Source organism: Gymnogyps californianus, chromosome 25, assembly GCF_018139145.2.
Source record: "Gymnogyps californianus isolate 813 chromosome 25, ASM1813914v2, whole genome shotgun sequence".
Lineage (NCBI taxonomy): Eukaryota > Metazoa > Chordata > Aves > Accipitriformes > Cathartidae > Gymnogyps > Gymnogyps californianus.
In genome coordinates, this window is record NC_059495.1 from 1,297,995 (window position 1) to 1,319,606 (window position 21,612).

General features: G+C 57.7%; 1 protein-coding gene across 1 annotated transcript in view; it reads right to left on the minus strand.

The window, feature by feature from the left end:
* The window catches only part of DSCAML1 (DS cell adhesion molecule like 1), a 110,273-nt gene that overhangs the window by 77,102 nt on the left and 11,559 nt on the right, over positions 1–21,612 (minus strand). The window contains 1 exon segment of the mRNA XM_050910963.1: positions 20,443–20,589. Within this exon segment, the coding sequence (XP_050766920.1) occupies positions 20,443–20,589 (147 nt within the window).

The window sequence follows — 21,612 nt, forward strand, 5'->3', positions numbered from 1 at the left end:
ACAAGCAGGGACCGCTCTTGTTGCAAGAGGGAAGGGCTCCAAAAAGAAATCTCATTTGTAGATCATTGCTTTGATATCGCGGGCATTTTTTTATTTTGCATTTCTGTTTTATATAGCCTTGTTTATTGCGCTGATATTTCATCCTGCAGATTCATCTTGGATCATCGTTAAGGTTCCTCCCCAGCTTGCAGAGATGCCTCTGCTTATCATAAAAATCTATGTTGAAATTTCAGATTAATTCCAAGCTGTAAATTGCAAAGCCAGATGCGATAACTCACATCTTCGCCCTTCCAAAAAAAAGGAAGACGAGGAGAACGCGAAGGCCTCTCGTTTTTATAGCACGGCCTGTCCCCTCAAGATGTCGCGTTCGGCCCGGAGCCATGTCGCTCCGTCCTCGGCGGCGACCCAGCCAGCGCTCACGAGCTGAGCGTCGCTGCCTTCGGGAGCCCCGAGAGACAACTCCCACGTGCCAGGGAGTTACGCAGGGAGAAACGATGGTGCGGAGGGCACCCCGCCATGGGTGGCCCTGTCCATGGGGAGGAGAGGAGCCTCGCAGCCGCCCAAATCTGTCCGACCAAGCCCCGCTTTCTCCGAGAGCGGGGCAACGCCGGCGGGAGCGGATCCCACCCTGCCGCCCCGCGCAGCCGCGGCCGTCCGAGCGCTGAAAGGGGACAGACACGATCCCCTCCCCGGGGCCGGGGCCGCCGCTTTTTGTGCCCAAGGACATTCACGCAGCCGCGACCGCCATCTGCTCGCTGCCAGACCACAAGCCAGCTTGGGCTCCAGTGCAACTGCAGTTGCAGGTAACGCGGAGTTACGTTAACGGGTGACCCTGGAGTTAACGCGGGCACGAGGGTCACCCACCGCTCCCTGCGCTTCCACAGGCCCACCCCAAACCGAGATCTTCCCGGCACTGCGCTTACGCCCCTTAAGACGACCCTGTTTAGGAGGAAGAGGTTCCTCCAATGCCTCCCAGTTTCCAGCTCCACTGCCTCCGGGCGCAATACCTGATTTGACTCGTGCTCCCTCCCGCTGCCCTCTTCCCGTCGCTTCACGGGCAGCCTAACAGAAGAGGGGCAGGCAGCAGCATCCCTCTGTTCTTGAGCTCCTACTTGCCGCAGATCTCTTAATGCATTTCTTGGCCAAGGGTTAGGAGATTAAACACTCCATAGAAGGCGAACTGACACGAGCTGACAGACCTGAATCTTCTGCACATGCATAAGTGCCAGTCCTCATCACAAGGATGCTTATTTGCCAGCCTCATACCTATCACTTTGGCGGGGAGTCAATCTAAATAAAGCAAATTCACTCGTTCTGATGGGGAGAGGGAGTCGCTGGGCTGTCATAAGGTTGAACTCAGCTGGCATCATTTTAAAGTGGAAGGTGCTGCAGAAACACAAAGCACGGTATTTCCAGCCTCCCAGGAGCAAGGGGAAGGGAGTGCTGCTTTGCCTCAAAGCAACTGTGCCAGGAGACAGCAGTCAGCCCCAGCCCCACGCCTGCGAGGAGCCGGGCGGCCGAATCCCCTCCTCTTTAGGGATGGGAGAGATCCCAGAAACTCTGCACAAGCACAGATTGCTCCTTCAGCAGCAAGGACCACGGGCGACGACCGCCTCGCAACCGCTGCCTGCTGGGGCCCAGCCTTTTCCATCCCACCCCATCCGCAGGCCAGCGGCGAGACCGGAGCCCTGCCTCACGCGCGGCCGACGCTCCTCCTGCCCGCCTGAGCCAGCCCTGCCGGCACTGCGGAATTTCGCAGCGCTACCTTGCTCCGCTCAGACACCCAGCCCAGCCTCCCCATCCCCTCTCCTTGCCTCCCACCCCCTCAGCGGTTGGCTGCGAGGATTAAGACTCATTTCAAATGAAGTTTTCATTATTTTCCGCTCTCCTTCTTTATTCCCAAACTCATTTGCATTACAAAAAAATTAAACAAAAGCTGCTTTTTGAATCTCCACTCATTACTCCCATTACATTTGTTAACATCATTATCTTCAGCTGAAGATGGCAACTATTATCAAATGTTGCAGAGCTTTTGTAGACCTCTTGCTATATTACTCTGGAAAATTGCTTTAATGCTTATGCTTTTAGTGGTTTTAAAAAACCGGCTATAGCATTAGAAGCCATAAAGCAGATAAAAAAGTGCATCATTTGATAATATGTGCGTTTTCCCCTTTACACTGAAATATAGATACTCGGTGGTAATGCAGGATGCAAAAGCTTTTCCTCCACTACACCGATCCACCACGGATCCTCCGATTTGACCCTTACATTCACCAGTCTCTCTCCTCGGCACCTCCTCCCTTCCCAAAAACACTTTTCTTCAGGAAAAAGTATTGTGATAAAAGCTGGGATTAGAAGGAACGCCTTCCAAACACGGCACGGTTCGGTCTTTCCAGATTTCAGCAAAACAGATTTTGCTTGGAAAAAAACGAGAGACACGGCTAACGGCTCAAGCCGTAGGTGCCGAATCCCTGTCCTTGGGGGGGGGGAGAAAAGTGCCGAGCGACGGAGCTGCTCAGGGAGTAGCGCAGCCTGAAACGGCTCTTGCAGAGGGAAGGGGGCGAAAAGGGGTTCAGCTCCCGGCTTCAGAAGCCACGCGGCGCCGCTGCTGCTGCAACGGAGGGTGTTGGGGCAGCTCAGGAGTCCCACAGCTGCTCTGCGAGGGAAGAGGCTTTAAGTGCCAGTAGTCTTTAGACAGGAGGGATCAGTGCTGGAACAAGAGAGGTTTTGCCTGATTTTAAACACAGAGTACAGAATTGAAATTTTCATTATAATTAAATGCAAAACCCTGTAACTCAGAGCTCTAGCTACAACCTCGGGGACGCATCCAGCTCCCCAAACGCGAAATGGCGGGTTTCTGTGGGCCCCGTTTAAAGCCAAAGAAATCAGATAGCAACAGCCCGTTCCCACGGCCGGCCCCAACGCCGCACGCACATGGGCATCGCCAGGCACGCGCCCATCCCGGCTGCATCCGCCCTCGTCCCCGTCCCCTGCCCTCGGCACCCCGCGGGATGGAGGGCACAGCCACCCTCCCGAGCCCCGAGGGTGCCGGCGGCCGGAGCGCAGGGCGCGAGCCCCCTCCCTGCTGCTCTGCCCGGGCCCAGTTCAGCGTCTCTCAGGGCGGCTCTCAACACATGCAAGTACAGCAGCTGGGACGACAGGTCTCAGGACCTGGTAGAGGGCCGGCAGCGTGAAGGAAGGAGGCAAGACCTTGCCGCAGGTGCAGCGGGTTTCCAGGAAGAGACGACGGCATTGCGTCCCAGTTGCCAGCAGCACTGGCTCTCCCGACGGCTCTGCGGAGCCATCCAGGAGAGCTCCGTGATCTTTGTGGGTGCATCTCTCCTCCCCGCTAACAATCCGGTGGGTCTCATTACAGAGGATGCGTCTGCCAGTCCCAATGCCTCACGCTTTCAGCTGGAAACCAACACAGATAACCTTCAGAGCGCTGATAGCTGAGCCAAGCTGAGCAGAGATCTTATCTGGAGGGATGTTTTAAAAAAGAAAAGAAGGGAAAAACGAGCGAGCCAGATACAAGCGTGGGGAAGCCGGAGACGCAAGATTTGGCAGGGCAAAAGGGAAGCGGGGCGGGGGCTTCCAAATCTCCCTTCCAAGGAAACGATGCGTCCCCAGGGTGGCCACAAAAACGAAGGCTTCCAGAGGCAATTGCTCAGGAGCAGAAGGAGCGGAGATCCACAGGGCAGAGGCGAAGAACAGGGAGAGGCGGAGGGGGAATAGCGAGAAGGTGGGAGCGAAGGATTCCCTGCGAAACGCGGAAGCCGCTCATACACCACAGCGCAAGCCAAGAGGCTTTAAACCCTTGCCTGAGCAGGCACAGGCAGCGATGCAGAGACCGAGTACAAGAGACAGAGGAAAATAAAAGCCAGGGCCGGGATGGCATTGCCACTCGCGGGGGCTCTGCCGCTCGCCCTGGGGCCCTTTCAGCCCCGAGAGGTGCAATCGCGCTGCTCGGCAGCCGGGACCGTGCCCAAGCCCCGCTCCGCCAGCGGCGGGAGCCGATTTATGGCGGCTGCAAGAGAGGTCAGAGCTCGATAGGCTTTCATCAACCAGCTGATTAAACTGAAGCAAAATAAACATAAGGAACGTAAAAATGGACAGCCTCTGCCACGGGTTCAGGTGCCTCCGGAGATGAGACAGCTCCAGCTCAACGCGCCCGTCTTCTCTCCTAACAAGCCAGGATGGGCTGGGCTTGGGCGGGAGACTCAGCCACCTCTCCGGAGAGGACAGGACGTGCAGGGGCTGCAGGCCTATCTGCAGCACAAATAATAATAATAGAAAGAGCGAATTGCCAAGATTGAGGCAGCGCAGAGGTGCCAGACCTTGCCAGGAAGACGGTAAAAGCATAGCTCTCCCCAAACACGGGCCCAGGCGTGCTCTGAGGGCAGCACGTGAAGCGTGACACCAAAATGACCTGCTTTAACCACGCACGAACGCAAAAATCATACAAGGCTATGACAGAAGTTCACGCTTGGTCACACAGCCCACGAGACCCACACAAAGAGATTTAAATTATCGCTTTGTTTTCCATCAGGCTTTTGGTGTTGATTTAAGCTGCCCAAACAAATAATTACGGTCTTATCTCCATCATGCAGCAGCATTAGCTGCAATTCATCATTTTTAGCTTCTTTGTTTCATACATTGTGTATATATGTATAAATAAAGAAGAAATTCAGCCATTCGCATTTCATAGGACACTGGCAGCGCAAGATGCTCTTGCCAACAGGGTGGAGACAGGCATTTGGTTAAATCTGGTCTCGACTAGAACAAAAATATAATCTCCAAACAACTCTTCCCTGCAGGAAAGAGAAACGCATGTGCGTTTTTAACAGCTTCTGGAAATGAGACTATCGGATCCGCAGGGCTCGAGGTACAGAAGCGCTGCTGAAGGAGAGAGCGCATGGACGCGGAAAGGGCTGCCCCAAGCTCTCGCTGAAACATACCCAAAGCAGGCTGGAGAAGCCAGCCCAGAGGGAGCGGAGCCCCCGGGACCCCAAACCCCCTGCTCCCGTGCAGGGCCCAGGCGAGGAGCAGCCAGGCAGCGCCACGACGAGCAGCAGCACCACGTTCCAGCGCCGGGCCGGGCACCGGCACCAACGTCCTGCTAACAGTGGGCTGCAGTCCCTGCAGCAGAGCTCCCGGGGCACGGCACCGGCCGGCAAAGGGAGGGAAGGCTCCATGTCAGCACCAGAACTGCAAATTCCAGCGTTCGGGCCTTTTCTATGAGCTCCTTACCTGCACACCCTTCCTACAGCCGCTCTCTTTAATACGCTCCCTCTGTCAAGGAAACAAAAAAACCCCAGAAACAAAAAAAACCCGTAACCAAAAAAATCACAGGCTTAAATACCAAGACGACACCGAGTGCTGCGTGCGGAGCGCACAGTGCGGGGCTGCCAAACGGGCGGGGGGCCTTCGGCGTGGCGCTGCAGGGAGCCCTGCGGGACCCGCTTTCGCTGCGAGCCTTCCGGGCAATTAGAAAAAGCGCCGTTATCCAGCAAGGTGGGTGCCAAAGCCCACCTCCCGGGAAGGCAAGCGTGAACGGCTCCTCCTGAGCTCCCCCCTCGCTTCTCCCACCACATGCAGGGGAACGACGCTCGGAGGAGCTGCTGAAGGCTCCCGCTCCCGTTGCGCACGAAGATCTGATTTCATCCTGCCCTTGGGTGGCTGGAGAGCCAACGCAAAGAGGCAAACCCATCTCCGGGCCGTGCGCTTTGGCTCCTTCCCTTCCCCGACCTTCAGGCAGGAGATCCCCCACCAAGATGCAAGCGGATGTCATGCAGCTGCAAAGCGGAGCCGGTGCCCTCGGCATCCAGAGCCAAGCGGCTGCTCCGGGCTTTGCCGGATGGCAGGGAGGAATCCCGACGCAGGCATTATAAAACCTCGCCCATCATCGATCTCGTCTGGAGAGCCAGGACGGCGGTAACTATAACTCACATGCAATTGCTAGATAAGACACGACAGGTTATGCCAGAGCTCTGCCAAGAAAGATCACGGAGATGATTATGAAGTTAATTCTTGACACCGTCACGCGCGTGTTGTACATATATTGTATGCAACAGCCATAGCTCTTGTTTAAACAATGGGACGTGCCAGGACGTCTGATCGATTATACAATAGCCGAGCTCGGGGAGCAGCACTAAGTACGTGGAAGCAGGCCAAGAGGCAGAGTGGCTTCACCTGGAGAAGCCGGCAGTAACCTCCCCGGCAGGAGCCGCGCGTCTCGCGCCCCCACCGGCACCAGCACCGGCAGCGGGAGCGCCAGGCTGGGCGCCCGCCACCCGGGCGATCACCGGCCCTCGCCCAGGGGCGCGGGGATGGCGAGCGTGTTGTGGCAGGGACCGTGCCCGGCTGCCTCGGGGGTGCCAGGAGCTCATGGGGCCAGGCCAGCGCGGGGACGGCCTGCAGCCCCGGAGGGGATCCCCGGGCCCGGCAGCCGTGGCTCAGGCTGCCCCACGCGCCGGACCGGCACCGCTGGCGCAAGCGGCAGCCGGGCTCTGCTCCCTTCTGGTTCCCCCAGCCATAAGTCCAGCTTCTTGTGAACACTCACATCTTTGCACGGCTTTTGTACTGGGATACGTACCAGCGTGGAAACCGAGATGTAGAAACCTTAACGCTTCTATATGCTCAGGAAGCATTTATGAAACCGCAGCACTAAACAACGCGCTAGAATTACAGGCACCCGTTGAGCATATGACACCATTAAGTTCATAGTATAACACTGCAAACAAAACGCAAGAGATGCAAGTCAAATGGACGTTAAACGACATACAACAAGCAATCTCCAGTGGTGTCACCAGCTTTCGTTGCCTGCAGCACACTGCTCCTCCAAGATGCAAATGAGATCTGGTTTGCAGGGAGAAGCAGCTACAAGTAATCAGTCAGGGTCTGAAGCAGGCAGAGCGATAACTAGCATGAAGCTTCTCATTTCAGCTGCGATCAAAATTCCCCAGCGATGGGAAACAAAGACCCGGGCTTCCCCTCGACCAACACACGAAAGGTCTCGGTGCCGTCAGCCCAGGTCGATTTGCCAGCTTCCCCAGGACCCGATGGCTCGACTGCCGCGCGAGGGCTCGACTGCCGTGCGAGGGCTCGACGCCAGACCCCGACTTCAAGCAGAGCGAGAGGATTTGCCCGTTCTTCCAGGCAGCCACGAGCCCGCTGAACCGTGCCTGTGTGCCTGGGGAGCCCGGGGCCATTTGGGGGAAGGGAGTGCCTGGTGGCAGCCGCACAGCCGGTCCCTGCACGGCTATTTGCTTGCCCAAACCCGAGATGGCTTTTACAGCCCTGCCCGCTCGGTGCCCAACGCCGAGCACCAGGCTGGCTCGGGCAAGGGAAACAGCTCCTCTGCGAGGCCGAGCTGCCCGCCGAGCTGGGTGCTGCCTGTAATGGGTGCCCTGCACTGGGGATGCCCGGCAGGGAGGGGAAAGTGGGCGCAGGGAGAGGCTGGGGAGTGGTGACGGCACCCGAGCAGGCAGGGGACCAGCTGGTTGCGACATGCAAACAACAGGTACAGCTCGGCCATGACGATTTATAGTTTCAAAGCTGCTTTTGGTGGAAAGACCCAGAACAGGCAACGGAAGCTCTGGAAAGGAATATTAAACACTGCAGAAATAAAAGGTATTGCTCAAGAGAAAACATAACAAGGCTGAAACCCAGCATGATGCAGCCTTCAGACGAAATGGAGATGAGCTGCAAACGAATTGCTCCCTCTGAAGGGAATTTCTGGCTTTTTAAGGAGGGAGGGCACACCCGTCCTTCCCGGCTTCATGGCACAGCCGGGGCTGGCGGGCGCCCGGGCAGGGTGGGACGCAGTCCAGGGCCCTCTCCGGGCGCTGGAGGGGCAGCATGCCGGAGCCCTCTGCCTGCTCGTGCCGCGGACTACAGCACGCGCACCAACCCTGCCGTCGCCGCCATCACCGGGAGAGCCACGCCAACCCACGGCGCCCTGCCAAGAGAGCCCAGCTCGGCACCCGTCGCCACCCTGGGGAGGGTCCCCACGCACGACCGCGGCCCCCGTGGCCCCGCGACGGAAATGGCTGTTGGCAGAGGCAAGCCCCAGGGACGGACCGTGCTCGGCGCCGAGGGTGCCAGGGCCGGGAGCCCGAGCGGGGCAGAAGGGCGTAAAGCAGGAGGGCAGGAGTCTGGAGCCCTCGGGAGCGCAGCCAGCCGGAGGGACCCCCCGCCTCTCCCCCCAGCCGTGCAGGGGGTCCTGCCGTACCCGGCCTTTTCGCACGTCCCGTTTCTTGGTAGCATGTGGTTATACGGGAATCTCAGTTTCCAGTTAAAAATAACACCAGTTTCTAGCCCTCAAAGGTGCAGAAAAATGTGACCTCTAAAAATTCAGAAACTGAAAGGCAAAGCAAATGAGTCCCAAATTTGTCTATGCTATAAACGTCAATTTCTTTTTGAAAGAAATGAATGTTTTTGATGAATGTTTTCTTGAATGCCTGCTTTTGGCAGTGCTGCCATCTGTGAAAAATCTCTGCCGCGCTTGCTATTAAGATTTCATTTCCAAGCAGAGTTCATAGCTGCTTTAATAAATGGTTAAAAGATTGTCAGGAGTCCAAAGGGCCAGCAGCTTGTTTACCACAAGTGGCTTCTGTCACCAAGTAAAGCACCTTTGACTGATAAGCTTATAGCCCGCCAGACCACATGCAGCTTCCTCCGCAACCCTCTAACAAGCAACATTTTCAGAAGCACTTTAGCTGTGTCGGGCACTTAGGAACCTAATCCCTATCGACTCTGAATGAGATTTATATTCCTGAATGGCGAGCTCGCTTGTGAAAGAGGACCCTGGGTCATTTGGAGCCTTGCAGAGATTTCACCCAACGCCCCCCGCGTCATTTATTAGCCTTTTAATACCATTCATCAACAAAAAGCACAAACTCGCGCCCCAGCCAAGCGCAGGCTCTCGGGTCTGCAGTAGCAGCCCCTGGCACCAGGGGCTACCAAAAGCCTTCCGAAGGGGCTGAGGACGCGTCCAACGGCGGGCCGTGCCCACCAGCCTGGTACTCGCGGGGTGCAGAGCCCCTGCAGACAGTCCCGGGGTGGGAGAAAGCCATCTACCACTCTCGAAGGCTGCAAACCGCTGGGTGCACAGCCCACGGCTTCTCGTGCGTCCGCGTCGCAGCGCGAACGGCAAAGGCCAGCGATCGGAGGAGCCCTCCTTCAGCGTGTTAGCACCAAGGCTTCACGGCTTATGAAATGGAGTCCTGAAATGGCTGGTGCATTTGTAGATCTTGTGCGTGACTAAACCAAGAGGAACAATAAGATCTTTTTCCAGATTCGGCAAACATCAGTATAATAAAAAAAATTAATTATATGCTTGAACACATGCACCAGAGCAATGCCCTGTATTTTCTCCTAATTGTTCTCCAAGCCTTACAGAGCCACATTTAAATAAAAATGAAGCAGTTATTTAAACCGCAATTAAAGATGGAGCCATTTATTTTTAAACCAGAACGATCGTCAGCAGAGCAGGAGAGGAGGAAGGGGAGCCGCGCAGGGACCGCACCCAGCGCCGCGCGGGGCAGATGCCGCAGGCCACCGGAGCCACGCGGCCAGGCGCTCCACGACGGCAGGCTTTGCAGCAGCAGCACTGCACCCAGCGGGCGCGGAGCGCGTGCTTCCACGAGCCCCCCCACCCCAAGGGGCACAGGCTGCGTCGCTCTCCGTGCCCGATCCTGGCAGCTGCTCCTCGCTGGCACAGACCCCAACCGCAGCAGCCCCAGAGCCCTCTGACCGGCGCTCGCCCCGACCCAGCGACCCCAGTGCCTCGGCGCAGTTGCAAGAAGGAAGGGGATTTGGGTTGTAAGCCCGTGCAGAGGCTTAGCCCTTGCTCCGCCAGCTGAGAGCAGCTCCTCCCCAGCAAACGTGCGGTCTCAGTCGCGTCTCGGAGCGCGCCAGGGCCAGGCACTGCGGATGCGTTTCAGGGAGGCATCTGCACCACCGTCCTCATTTCCTTCTACCCAGGTGCCCGCCACCACAACCCCAGGGTCTCCACCCAAAACCCAGCCCTGCTAGCCCCCGGGAAGTTCACCCGGGGACCTCAGCCCTCCCTGAGGTGACCATCAGGCAGCGTCCCACGCCAGGAGCGGGGAGCATCCTCTACAGAAAAAGGCTGCCGCTGCGCTGCCGGGAGGGGGCTGGGGAGGGAGGAAGAGAAGCAACCACAACAAAAACCCACCCTCTCTTTTCATAAGACAGCAGAATTTATCAGCCTGCAGCCCTTCACATCTGTCTCCTCATACAAAATGAAAGAGGCTTTGAAAAACAGAGGAGATGAAATAAAGCCGTCTGTGTTAGGAAGCTGGCATCTCTGCCACTGTCACTGTCACCATGGTAGGAATAATGACCGTGATTGTTTCTGCATCTGTGTGTGTGCGCGGGTGCACGGGGAGGAGGGGGGAGGAAGACGCACACCCGCACCACCACCACCACCACCACTGCCACCACGGCCGCCCTCCCCGCGGGCAAGCGCCCCGACCCCGCTCCCGCCCGCTCGGGATGAGCTGGCCACGCACACGCGAGCCTCCCCGGTGGACACGTCAGCGGCGATGGCAGGCGGCGCTGGTTCCTCTCCCTCCGCAGCCCAGCACAAGGCCCCAGGGGCAGGTGGCTCAAGCTCATAAAAACATGTGGTTTGAAAAGAAGTTTTGACCTGTACGGTTTTCGCGTCGCTTGGCTTTGCTGTAGTGATGACTGCCATGCTGCCCTGGTAGACGCAGCTCCCTGGGGAGACCTTGGGGCAGCAGAACGTCGCCGATGAAGCGAACCCTCTCCCTCCAAACCCATTCCTCAGCGCTGGCTTGGGCATTTGCAAAGGGGTTTTGGTGCTTTCCAAGCCCATCAAGCTGGGAGCGGCCCTGCAGAGCGCTCCAGGCAGAGGGGTGGCTCCCAAGGATCCCTCAGGCAAGGTGGCCCGTGGCTGAGCATGGGCTGCAGCCCCCGCATGGAGCGCCCTGCCGCCGCAGCACCCCTGAGCCCCGGCCGGGCTGCAGCCCCTGCGCCCGGCACGCATACCATCCTGCCTGGCACACGGAGCGGTGAGCACAGCGTTAGCTTGAGCTGCTCCAGTGCCTTACAGAAACTCATACCCCAGAGGATTTCAGCTCTCCTTCAGCAGGAAGGTCTTTAAAATGCACAAAAGCATTACAATTTAGCAAATGCCTTCTGAAGAAGGGAGACGAGACCACAGCCCTTGTAATTCAGCAAGGACCTGCATCCTCTGAGCTCAGTTACGCAGGCAGTAAGGAGCAGCAGCAGGTTCAGCAAGGTGCAGAAGGCACGCGTAGCACCAGATTTCATTACACAGCTCAGCTCCGCTGCGAGCTGGGCCTCGTAACCTTTCCTGAGGGCTGGTTCTCAGCAGAGAAGCCTCTCGCAAGGATAGGCAGCGCACGGTCCGAGGGTCTCCGAGCTCCTCCAGGCAAGCCCAGCCAACTCATAAGGCAGAGAACACGTGCCACCACGGGAGGTTCATCAGCCCACGGCTGCACCTCCGAAGCCCTCCTGCCCAGGTCGCTCCCCTTCCCTGCATGCCACCGGAGGGGTGTTCCGGAGGACTTTCCTCTTGTTCCTCACTCCATTGCAATTTCCTGCAAAACCGCAATTCGCAATGCAGAACGTAACTGCAACAATCTACCCCGGCGTGCCGAGTCACCCTGGGACTCGGGAGAGTCCACGCAGCACATCCCGCTGGCTGCCACCAGCAGACCCTTCCTCCACACGTCTTCTCCTGCTGACCTCTTCCTCCTCCTGCTGATCTCTTCCTCCTCCTCCCGCTCTCTGCACTCCAGTAACTTCTTTCACATAAATCATCTCAATCCTCATGCCAGAGTCTCTGCTGAAGGTTTGTGCCCAGCGGGTATCACGGCTGTTATCTCCAAAAAGGCACCTTCCTCCTCGGGTAGCTCCCCTGCAAAGGAGCAAGCGGAGCAGGCAGCGGACGCTCACCACCCTTCGCTCTCGTGCTTCCCGGGGGTCTGTGCGCGTTCCCCTCCTCGGCACGGTCTGTGCGCCGAGCTCAGGCAGCACCTATTTACCACAGGGATGCCACGAGGCCTCCCTGGCGCTCATCGCCCCCCTCACCTCCGCCACCGGGAAGCCCAACGTGGATCCTAAGCCCTCGGCAGCTCAGGCAGACACGGGACCCGCGGCGCAATGTAGGAAACGAAGCTCTCGCTGGGTCTGGGTGAGGCATCAGGCAGAGATTTACAGGCCACCTGCCTCCTGCGGCTGCTCCAAACCCTCAGCCAGCCATCCCACGCTCTACATGCCATTTGTCCCTTCCCTACGGCACAACTGCTCCTCGGGGTGGCCGAAGATTTACGCTTACAGGTACACAAAGAGATGGCAGCTCCCAGAACGGCTGCTCCTCTGGATTTCACGCCTCGGAGCTTGCCATGCCGTATTTGGCTCGTGCTCTATCATCCCGCAGGGCTTGGAGCCGGGGCAAGGACATCACGTGCGACTGCGATGCCAAGCGCTAGATCAACAGCACCTTTCCTCCTCCAAAAGCCTCCGCACCCTTTCTTCTCCGCCCTGCAGAGAAAGCAGTCAAAGGCTTCCCCGCTCTGATCTCAGGCAAAGCGTTCCTCTCCTGCAGAAGCCGCACCAGCACAGCAAAAGCGGCCAAGAGCTTTGGTTCAGGATGGCCCAAGCTCAGTTTCAGGCCAGTCTTCCTTCGAGATCTGCCGCGTGGGCGACAAGGTTGGGAGCCAAGCCTGCTCGGCAAAGTCAGGCCTCTCGCGCCAGGGGAAAGCGGCCAACGCTGCAGCCAGGAAAGGCGCCTCTGGAAATCCACGGCTCCCGGACCTTTCATCGCAAGCACTCAGTTGCACGGCACTCCCAGGATCCGAGGGCCTCATCCACCCAAAGGGCCGCCTGCCAGCATCCCCCCCCCCCCGCCAGCTGCACAAGGGCCACCGCAGCGCGGCCGGGCACCGGGAGAAGCCGGCGAGCGCCCGGCAGCGCTCCGCCGCGGGCGGCACGTGGACCGGGGCAGCCAGCCCTCGGCGGAGCCCTGCCCGGCCCGCGCCGCTTCCCGGGCGCTGCTCGGCGGGGGCACCCGCGGCGACAGGGCGCTCGCGCCTCGCCGTTCGCAGGCATTTTATTTACTTGTCGTAGTGCCTTCTTTTGGCGCGCGTGCACGCGCGTGCGAGATTGTCTCCAACGTGACTCTGCATTATCAGGGCTATAATGAGTCCTTGTTAAAGTGGATTTGATGGAATAATTATATTCCAAGAAAACCTGCAGGAAAGCTCTCTCCCCTCTTAAAGGGCAGGATCATCAAACGTTCTCACCACATTATTTGCAGTCGCACCTTCTGCTGCATCTGCTCCTTTTAAAATCTCTAACTCCAATCTGATCTGAATATATAAATCTGAATTATCACAGCAAAAGGAGATGTGCTCACACCTTTTTTTATCTGTTGCCATGGCAATTAGATAAAATTCACGCCAAGTCTCTGGGGAAGGATGAAATGATTTCAGACAGAATCTCACCCCACTTGGTGAGAATAACGCCTGGAGCTACTTCCCTCTGTAACAGGTCTGGGCACATGTCGCAGCCAGAGAGGGTGGCAAGGGGTGGGGGAGAAGCCAGGACACCTTTAGAGATCTCGGGATCGACAGGGGAAAAGGTTTCGCAGCACCCGGAGACAGGGTAGGGTAGGACAGCGCTCGTTTAAATCACATCAGGCCGCTCCACGCTGCGAGTCGACCCGTCCCAGGCAGAAGCTACAAAATTCAATTGAAAAGGCCAACTCTTCGCCAGCCTTTCGCCCAGCGGCCACAGCTTTCATCTCGGAGCCCTCCGCGCGGACTGCTCCGTGCGCACGCCAGGAGGGAGCAGGGCAGGAGACGGCAGCAGCCGGTGCTCCCGCCTCTCCTGGGGGAAGCGGCGGGTCGCAGGCAGGCACCAGCCCTGTGCTCCGCCGCAGGCGACACCCGGGACGGGGCAGCGGGGTGGCCTCGTGCCCGACACGCTCAGACCCGCAGGCTGCTTGCTCCCAGGCACCTCGCTTTAAACCAGCCGGGGTTATTCCGCATTCAGGCAAAACCAAATAAAAACGCTAACAGCCAGTAACGATCCTCAGTAACTTATCTCCTGTCCCCAAACCGTCTCGATGAAGACGAACACACAAACAAGGACTGCCTTTCGCCTCGCCGTGTTTATTCTGTCCCAGCTTCCAGCTTTTCTCCAGTAACAGAAGACTGATGTCCCCCAGAACAAGCCTATTGATACGAGGACAATGCTGAATTATCCAGGTCCTGGCACTTCTGCCCCTCGGATCGTCCCTCCATGCCCCCCCGGCACGCAGCACCCCGGCCGCGTTCCCGCAGCCATATGGGAACGCTGCACCCATAAAGCCTCGCCGGGTGTGTAATTGCCGGTAGCCTCACGCGGCGTCCCTAGTCTCACCACATCTTGAGGTGGATTGCGGTGGAAGTTGTGTACGGTTACGCTTCTAATATTTTAGGGAAAAATGTAACGGGTGGCAGAAGTTGGAAGGTACAGCAGAGGAGGGCATGCGTCTTCGGGGTGAATGGCCACATTTAACCACGAGAAAGCTGCTGCAGTTTTATTTCCCACATCGCTAAACAGTTGCGGAGATGAGTTTAAGAATCCCATAAACAGCCTTGGGCACTGCAGAGGATGGGACAGAAAGGGCTACGCGGGTCAAATCAAGCTCGTATCTGAACCACCGCAAACAGATTAGCTTAGATATTTTCGAAACTCCTGAAAGGCTACTGTTCAATCAAGAACATACACAAAAGCATATCTAAAACTTCACAGAACTCGATTTTTTTTCCGTTCCATCCTTCTGGCAAGCTTTACGTTTTGTTCTCCAGAGAAAGGACTTTGTGGATATCCAATGACTAACTAAGTACATCCAAGTATCTGCAGCGCTCAGAGGATATGTATTAGGGTTGCTGAGAAAAGCAGCACCCTTAGAAATGTCTGTACCACTTGAGAAGTGCTGTATTTAGATCTTTTCCAACACAATCTATCGAGTACGCGACACTGAAGCATCAAATAGCAGCTCAGCTCCGGGCTTGCCAGTCCAGCAATGCCTGCTGCCTCCAAGCCATTGCTCTTTGGTGCTGCCTGTGTGAGCCACGGGCTACCGACAGGCTAGGCAAGGTAGGACGACAAGCGCCATCGGCCTTCCCTTGCAGCTGACGCAGTGCCGTCGCACCCGTGAGGGCAACGCTTTTGTTCTCCAGGGACACCACGGAGAGCCGCCCCCGGCAACGTTAGACCCGCGCACCCAAGCGACACCCACATCCCGGCCGAGCACGCAGCCTCCTAAGGCAAATCCCACCGGGATTTGCCAGGGCAGGCATGCACCGACGGCCAAAGGACCGGAACCCAACGACACCAGGCGACCATCCTCTGCGCCGTCCTTCCCACCCGGCGCGGCGCTCCTGCTAGCACAACGGGCACAGCCCGGGCAGGCGACGCGTTTGGGCCGAGAAAGGCAAACCGGGATACATTTACGTCACCGAGCCGGCTGAGGAACGGCTTGGGTGTAAGCGTACAGGCACGCACGTGCTCACAGGGTTACAAAAGCTCGGAGGAACGCATTGCAAGAGGAGGGGCTGACAGTTGCTCAAAAATCCACTGTTTCTGGTGTCTCAAGTAGCTCCCCGCATCACCGCTTGCTTTTGTAAACTGCAGCTGGACACCCACTCCCAGAGCGCCCACGTCCGTGGGATCCGCACTAGCACGACTGCCACGTGCCCAGTTCCGCAGGGCCTGCGGCTGCTGACGTCAAGTTACAGCCGCGCAATGCCCGAAGAGAGGACAAGTCGGTGCCACGAATTTCCCATTTCTGTGCCACAGCAGCCGGGCCACGGTGACTAAAACAGCTCCAGTCACATATGCAACATAGTTCCTCCACGACAAACCAAAGCCACGCGCGTGCCTGCGAGACTCTTCACGTTACCCAGCCTGGTGATAGTGCTTTAAAAATGAAAAAAAAGCTGTTTATCACATTGAGTTCTTAAACCGGTTCGTAGCAGGAGTTTCTCTCCCCTTCCTTACGGAAAAGGGAGAGGGGTCTGCAAAACATTCCGCTCAGCTGCAGTCCTCCCATCCTCCTCCCATTGCTCCCCCCCCAGATACATATCAAGATTCCTCGATAGCAACAGAGTTTGAAATCACAGCCTGGGTGTGAAGCGCAGTCTTGTACACAGCCCCTGATTCTGCAAGCGCTGCTGCTTGACTCCCAGTATGCACTAGCCTACCTTACACGCCACAGTCCTGCGAGTGGTGCTGCATGTTTGTGACACGGCTGAGAACGAAAGGCAAGATTGATTTCGATGTGAGCACCGGCAAAGCAAATGGGTTTTTGAAAACCCTATAATTTCTCCGCAACCCTTGACTTCGCTAAACACACATTTTCAGACTACAGCACAGTTAGGTAGGCATTAAACAAAAATGAGCTGCACTAATGATGATTTATGTGCGGGATAACCTTCCATAAAGACTTTATCTTTGATTTCAGGGTAAGTTACAGTGTTGCCAAGTTAACCAAATAATGCAACTCGCCACCCAAACCCCCTGCTGCAGCGGGGCCACGCAGACCCAGAGCACTCCCCGGCAATTGCTTGGGGATCTCCTCGGACGCAGACCCAGTAGGTGCTCCTGAAAAGACACGCTTGCCAGGGACTCAGATGGAAAGAGCAGCAGCAACCCGCGCAGCTGAGGCTCCCTGTGCCGCGTGGGATGCTGCCGCCTGCATCCCGCCACGCCAGCCCGTCCCCCAGCAGCGGGACACCCCGGGACGGCTTCGACAGCGGGGCTTTCTGCCGGCGAGGCACCTCCGGCAAGCGCTGCCGACGCCAGCCCGGCCCCGCACAGCTCCTTCACCCACCAGCAAACCGCCACCAAAAAAAGCGGCAAGGCTCGTCTGAAAAGACACGTCTCAAAGGCCCGGCACCAGAGGTTGGGAGCCCTGGAATCCCAATTAAGCACAAAAAGAACCCGAGAAAGCGCACGCGAGGGCCGCCCAGCCCACGTACGGAGCTGGAGGCCTGAGCTGGTGAGAACAGCAGCCCCAGGGGAAACGCTCGCTCCCCCTATTTCCGAGCTACGAAATATTTCGGTTTGGCGGGGGGGAAACCAGGGACGCTAAGGAAAGCGGACATTTACTGGGAAAACAGCCACTGAAAAAGAGTTTTCTGCCGCAGAGAGGTCCTAGATGGAGATTTTTCCTGCTCATTAGGACTGTTCATCCCCTGCTGCACCATGGCTTGCTGGGAAGATGCACGGTCTCCCACAGGAAGTGCTGGAGGAAAGTTTCAGGAAAAGCAGTGAGTTTGGCACACTAAAGTTAGGAAAGAACGCCACGTTGTACAGCCAGCTGTGAATACAGCTTGGAGGTACTTCTGAAAGAGCCGCCGTACATCCACACACCTTTTCTTTTTGCAGGCTGGCCGGAGGAGAGCTGTGCAGGGCTGTGTCCGCCCAACTGCTTGATCTTACAATTCAGAAAGCGTATCTGCGACTGAAGGGAGCTATTAGGCCTCAGCACCACGTTTCAGCTTTTCTCAGCCTTCACGCCGTTCCCTCTGCACGGCAGGGACCCCCTCCTCCTCTCCTCGCCTTCCTTGCTCAGAATTAGGACAGAAGCAGAGGTTCACCAGAGGTCAAGAAAAGAGCATGGTTTTGGTAACAGCAAAGCCAGTTTTAGCTCTAACACAAGAGCAATAAAAAAAAATAAGCTTCAGGCAGATACTATATTTGTAATCCAATGGCAAAACATGTTTGCTTGTGTTGACTCTGCACTGTAACACAATTTATATGTTCTGTCTTTAGGGTAATTATTGCTTTAGAATGTTAAAATCGTTCCACTCTAATTAAATCATCATATTAAAAAATCCACTGCCACAGCAAACTCGAGAACAAGTCTGGTTAAGATCACGCAAGTGCACGGATGCTCGGTTGACAAAACTTGCTGCCGAGCAAAGCAGCCACGCTCTGCAAACAAGGAGCGCGGGCACCGCTCTGCTCCGTCCTGCAGAATCCCGAGCGGCGCGAGCAACCACTGCCTTTCCGGAAAGCGCTGCCGGCACCGGCACGGCAGGGCACCGCCAGCCGCCAAGGAACGAACACCGCAGGTTCCCATGCTGACGGACCTCGCCGTGCCCCTGCTCACCGACCGGCCCAAGCCCGTGGTGGGCAGGGCATCACCACCCAAGCATCTCACGGCCCCAGGAGACGGGTGCCACGAACTCCTCCGTCCCGTCCACCGTACAGAAATCCACCTTGCGTTCACTCGCTCACGCAGGCACAGGCGTTTCCCGGAGCTGCACAGAGAAGGGCTGGCAAGGCTGCGGTGCCAGTCTGCGCCCTACCAAAGGCTGCCGTGCCTTTTCCAAACACCAGCTGGCCTCCAGGTAAGCCTCCCCAAACATGCTTTTAAGCAGGCCTCTCGGACCACCCGGAGGTTTCTCGCCCACTAAAACGAAACGGACATTTCCGCAGTATTCCAAAACACCCTGAAGCGCCAGAAGCTCCTTACACAGCCTCGTACTCCAAGAGGCCATTTGCAAGCAAGAATCTCCCTTTCCAGGCAAAAGGCTGCTGCGGACGCGGGCTGGCTGCCGATCATCGCTCTGAACACCCGTCCGGGGAAGACCGTGTTCCCCAGGCGAAGAGTTTCACGTCGTATTTCATCCCGAGACTGTCAGAAAGGGGTCAGTGCCGGGGAGGAGAGGCTCTGCAGACTGGGGTCCTGACCGTGGGAAGGCAGTTGGCTCCCGGCCCCGGCGCTGCAAACCGTGACGGGCTCTGTGCCAGCAAGGGCACAGCCTCAGTCGGGAGGGGTGGCCCGTGCTCCCCGGTCAATCATTCAGCCCAGCTCCCCTGCCACGCAGCGGGCTGCACGCAGACCCTGCCGATGCATCGCAGCCCCGGGGGCCGTCGCTCACCGGCACGAGCCCTGGAGCACTGCTTCCCTTCGCCCGCCTCTGAGCCCACGGGCTGTGCTGAGTCAGCAGATTAGCTGCGCTCAGGAGGCACGGGCCACCGGCAAGAGCCACCACAGCCCTCAGGAGAACCTGTCCCCCCCCTCCAGGTGAAGCGCTTTGCTCCTTGAGCTCCTTAAGAAAGGAACATCCCTGCAGGAATGTTCCACCCGGCGCCCGGTGGCATCTGCCCTCCTGCATCCGCTCCCCCACGGCGCGGCCACTGCAGCAACGCTGAGCCCTGGAGGAGCATCGGGACTTGCTGACCTGTGAGCAAATAGCAAGCGCAGAGCATTCGCTTTGGGCGAAATCCTTTAATTCTCTCTGGATCCCCCCCGGGAAAGCAGTATTGATTGCTTTACTACTAGCTTACACATGCTGTGCCGGGCAGCCAGCGCTGCCATCAATACCGGCTCCGAGGAGGGAGCCAAAAGGTCACCCCGGTACACGGGGACACGGGGCTGGCCCCACGCTGCGCCCAGCACCTGCCCGCGGCCCCTGCGCTGCTTCAAAGCCTGTGACGAGCCAGGCAGGAGCACAGGAGCCAGCACCCGCAGCACCGGCATGGCTCAGTGAGCAGTTTGCCCGGTTCCTCTCCCCTCCCGCCGAGCCGCACAGGGGTGCCTGGGAGGCCGTGTCCCGTCAGTGCTCCGGCCACCTCTCCTCCCCGTTCCCCAGCGGACAGGCTGGGGGAAAACCCCGGGTTCAGAGGCCCTCTGCTCCCGTGGGAACCCAGGGCGCTCTGCGCCTGCCAAAAAATCATGGGGAACTACCCAGGGGCAAAACACCCAGAGCTGCCCAGTCCCTGCACAGCAACAGGCGCTGCTGTCCCCGCTGCAGGCCCCTTCCCCACAGATCAAAGTCAGTGGGGAGCGGGACACGTCCGGGCTACGAGGCAGGCACGTGGGACAGGGAGGCCAAGCAGCTTCCAGGTGCCAGCACGGGGAAGAGGCGCACGGTGCCATTTTTACTGAGTTCCTTTCCCCATGGCTGAAACAGTTGGGAAAACTTGCAAGAGAAGCTGGAATATTTACTTGTGCATCATCCTGATAACGTGAAAACCAGCTCTGACTGCAGGAGTCAGGACACGGACAGCACAGGCAGGCTCCTTTCCCATTGTCCCAGCCCCAGCTGCCAGGTCCCCAAAGTGAGCTGGCTCGCAGGCACGCGGGAGAAGCCAGGACGGGGCACGCACGCTGTCACGCTTACACCAAACGGCCGTGAGCCCGGAGATACACAAAGCACCGACTGCAGCACCGAGGAGACCCCGAACGCGACGCGTCTGCTCGCACTGCCAGCGTTTTCCAGTGCGAAGCCGCAAGATGGCCATCAATAAAAGCCAGCAGCACAGGCACGGACGATAAGCCAAAAAAAGACCCTCCGCGACAGCGAGTTTGACACATGGCAAAGCAGGTCAGGTTTCCCAGGAGAACAGTGGCTCCTCTCTTACCTGGGATGATAGAAACGGTGTCTTTCTCCCAGGACACAACACTAACGTATTCCTGCACTGAAGAGGGGATGAGGCACTTGAAAACAGCCACGTTTCCACGCATCGACCTTTGGTCCTCCACCCGAACGGTGTACGGTTCCCTGAAAACTGTAGAGAAAAGCAGATGGTTGGTAGCATGACAGTGCTGGAGGAAAACACACTTCCTTTTGCTTTAATCCCACGTTTCCCAAACAAACCAACCCACCCAGCGACAAACTGCTGCCATCCAAAACACTTGGCCCACCTTCCCGGGGAAGGAAGCGGCTCTCCTTCGGAGACCCTGGGCTCGGCGTGCAGAGGGGATGCCTGGCCCAGCTCCTGCTGCTGGCACCCTGCGACGGTCCCCAGCATCACCCGAGCTTGCCACCGAGGCGAGCTGCCAGCTTTGTTGTCACCAAAGCTGCTAAGGCAGAGGTTGGCAGCACCCGGGTTTCAGTACAGGGACCAAGGGCATTTTGTAGCTGTAACGGTCAACCTCCTGCCTCGGAGGTAATCGTGTCGCTGCTGGATGCACGCTGAAAATGCAGCTGTGAGGCACCCGGGAGAGACAGCCTGGGACACAGAGCCCGGCACCCTCCTAAACCCACCGGAGGAATACTTAGGGAAGCAGATGACAATTTTCCAAGCCACGGCGCAGCGGGAGCCATGAGCTGTCCCCGCCGTGTGCCCTGTTCCTCAGGGAGATGCACACGCCTCCGACAGCTCCACGCTGCTCCCCGGACCAGTGACAAGGAACTCCCCAGTGCCACAACCCTCCAGCAGCACTCGCTAGGTAAGGTGGATCCACTCCAGCCTCTTCAGAAAGACAAAAAGATGTCACCGTGCCCAATAACGCATGCAGACACCATGAACTCCTGAAGTTTAAGTATAAAACACAGTCAGCGCAGGTGCCTCCTTTCTGCGACAAGGCTTGTGCCCTGTAGGATGTGGGCATCTGGGCGCTGCGATCACGAGAGACGGGCGTTCACTTCGGCATTTAAAAACGCCCCTTGGCCAGAACAAAAGCAGCTCAACAAATCTCCGAAGGTAGAACTCCTTAGCAGCCCCAAAAGGAAGGTGTTTTCCCTGAGTGGAAAGCACCCACTGGCAACGCATCGCGTACCTCGCACAAACAAGCAAGCGGCGGGAGGG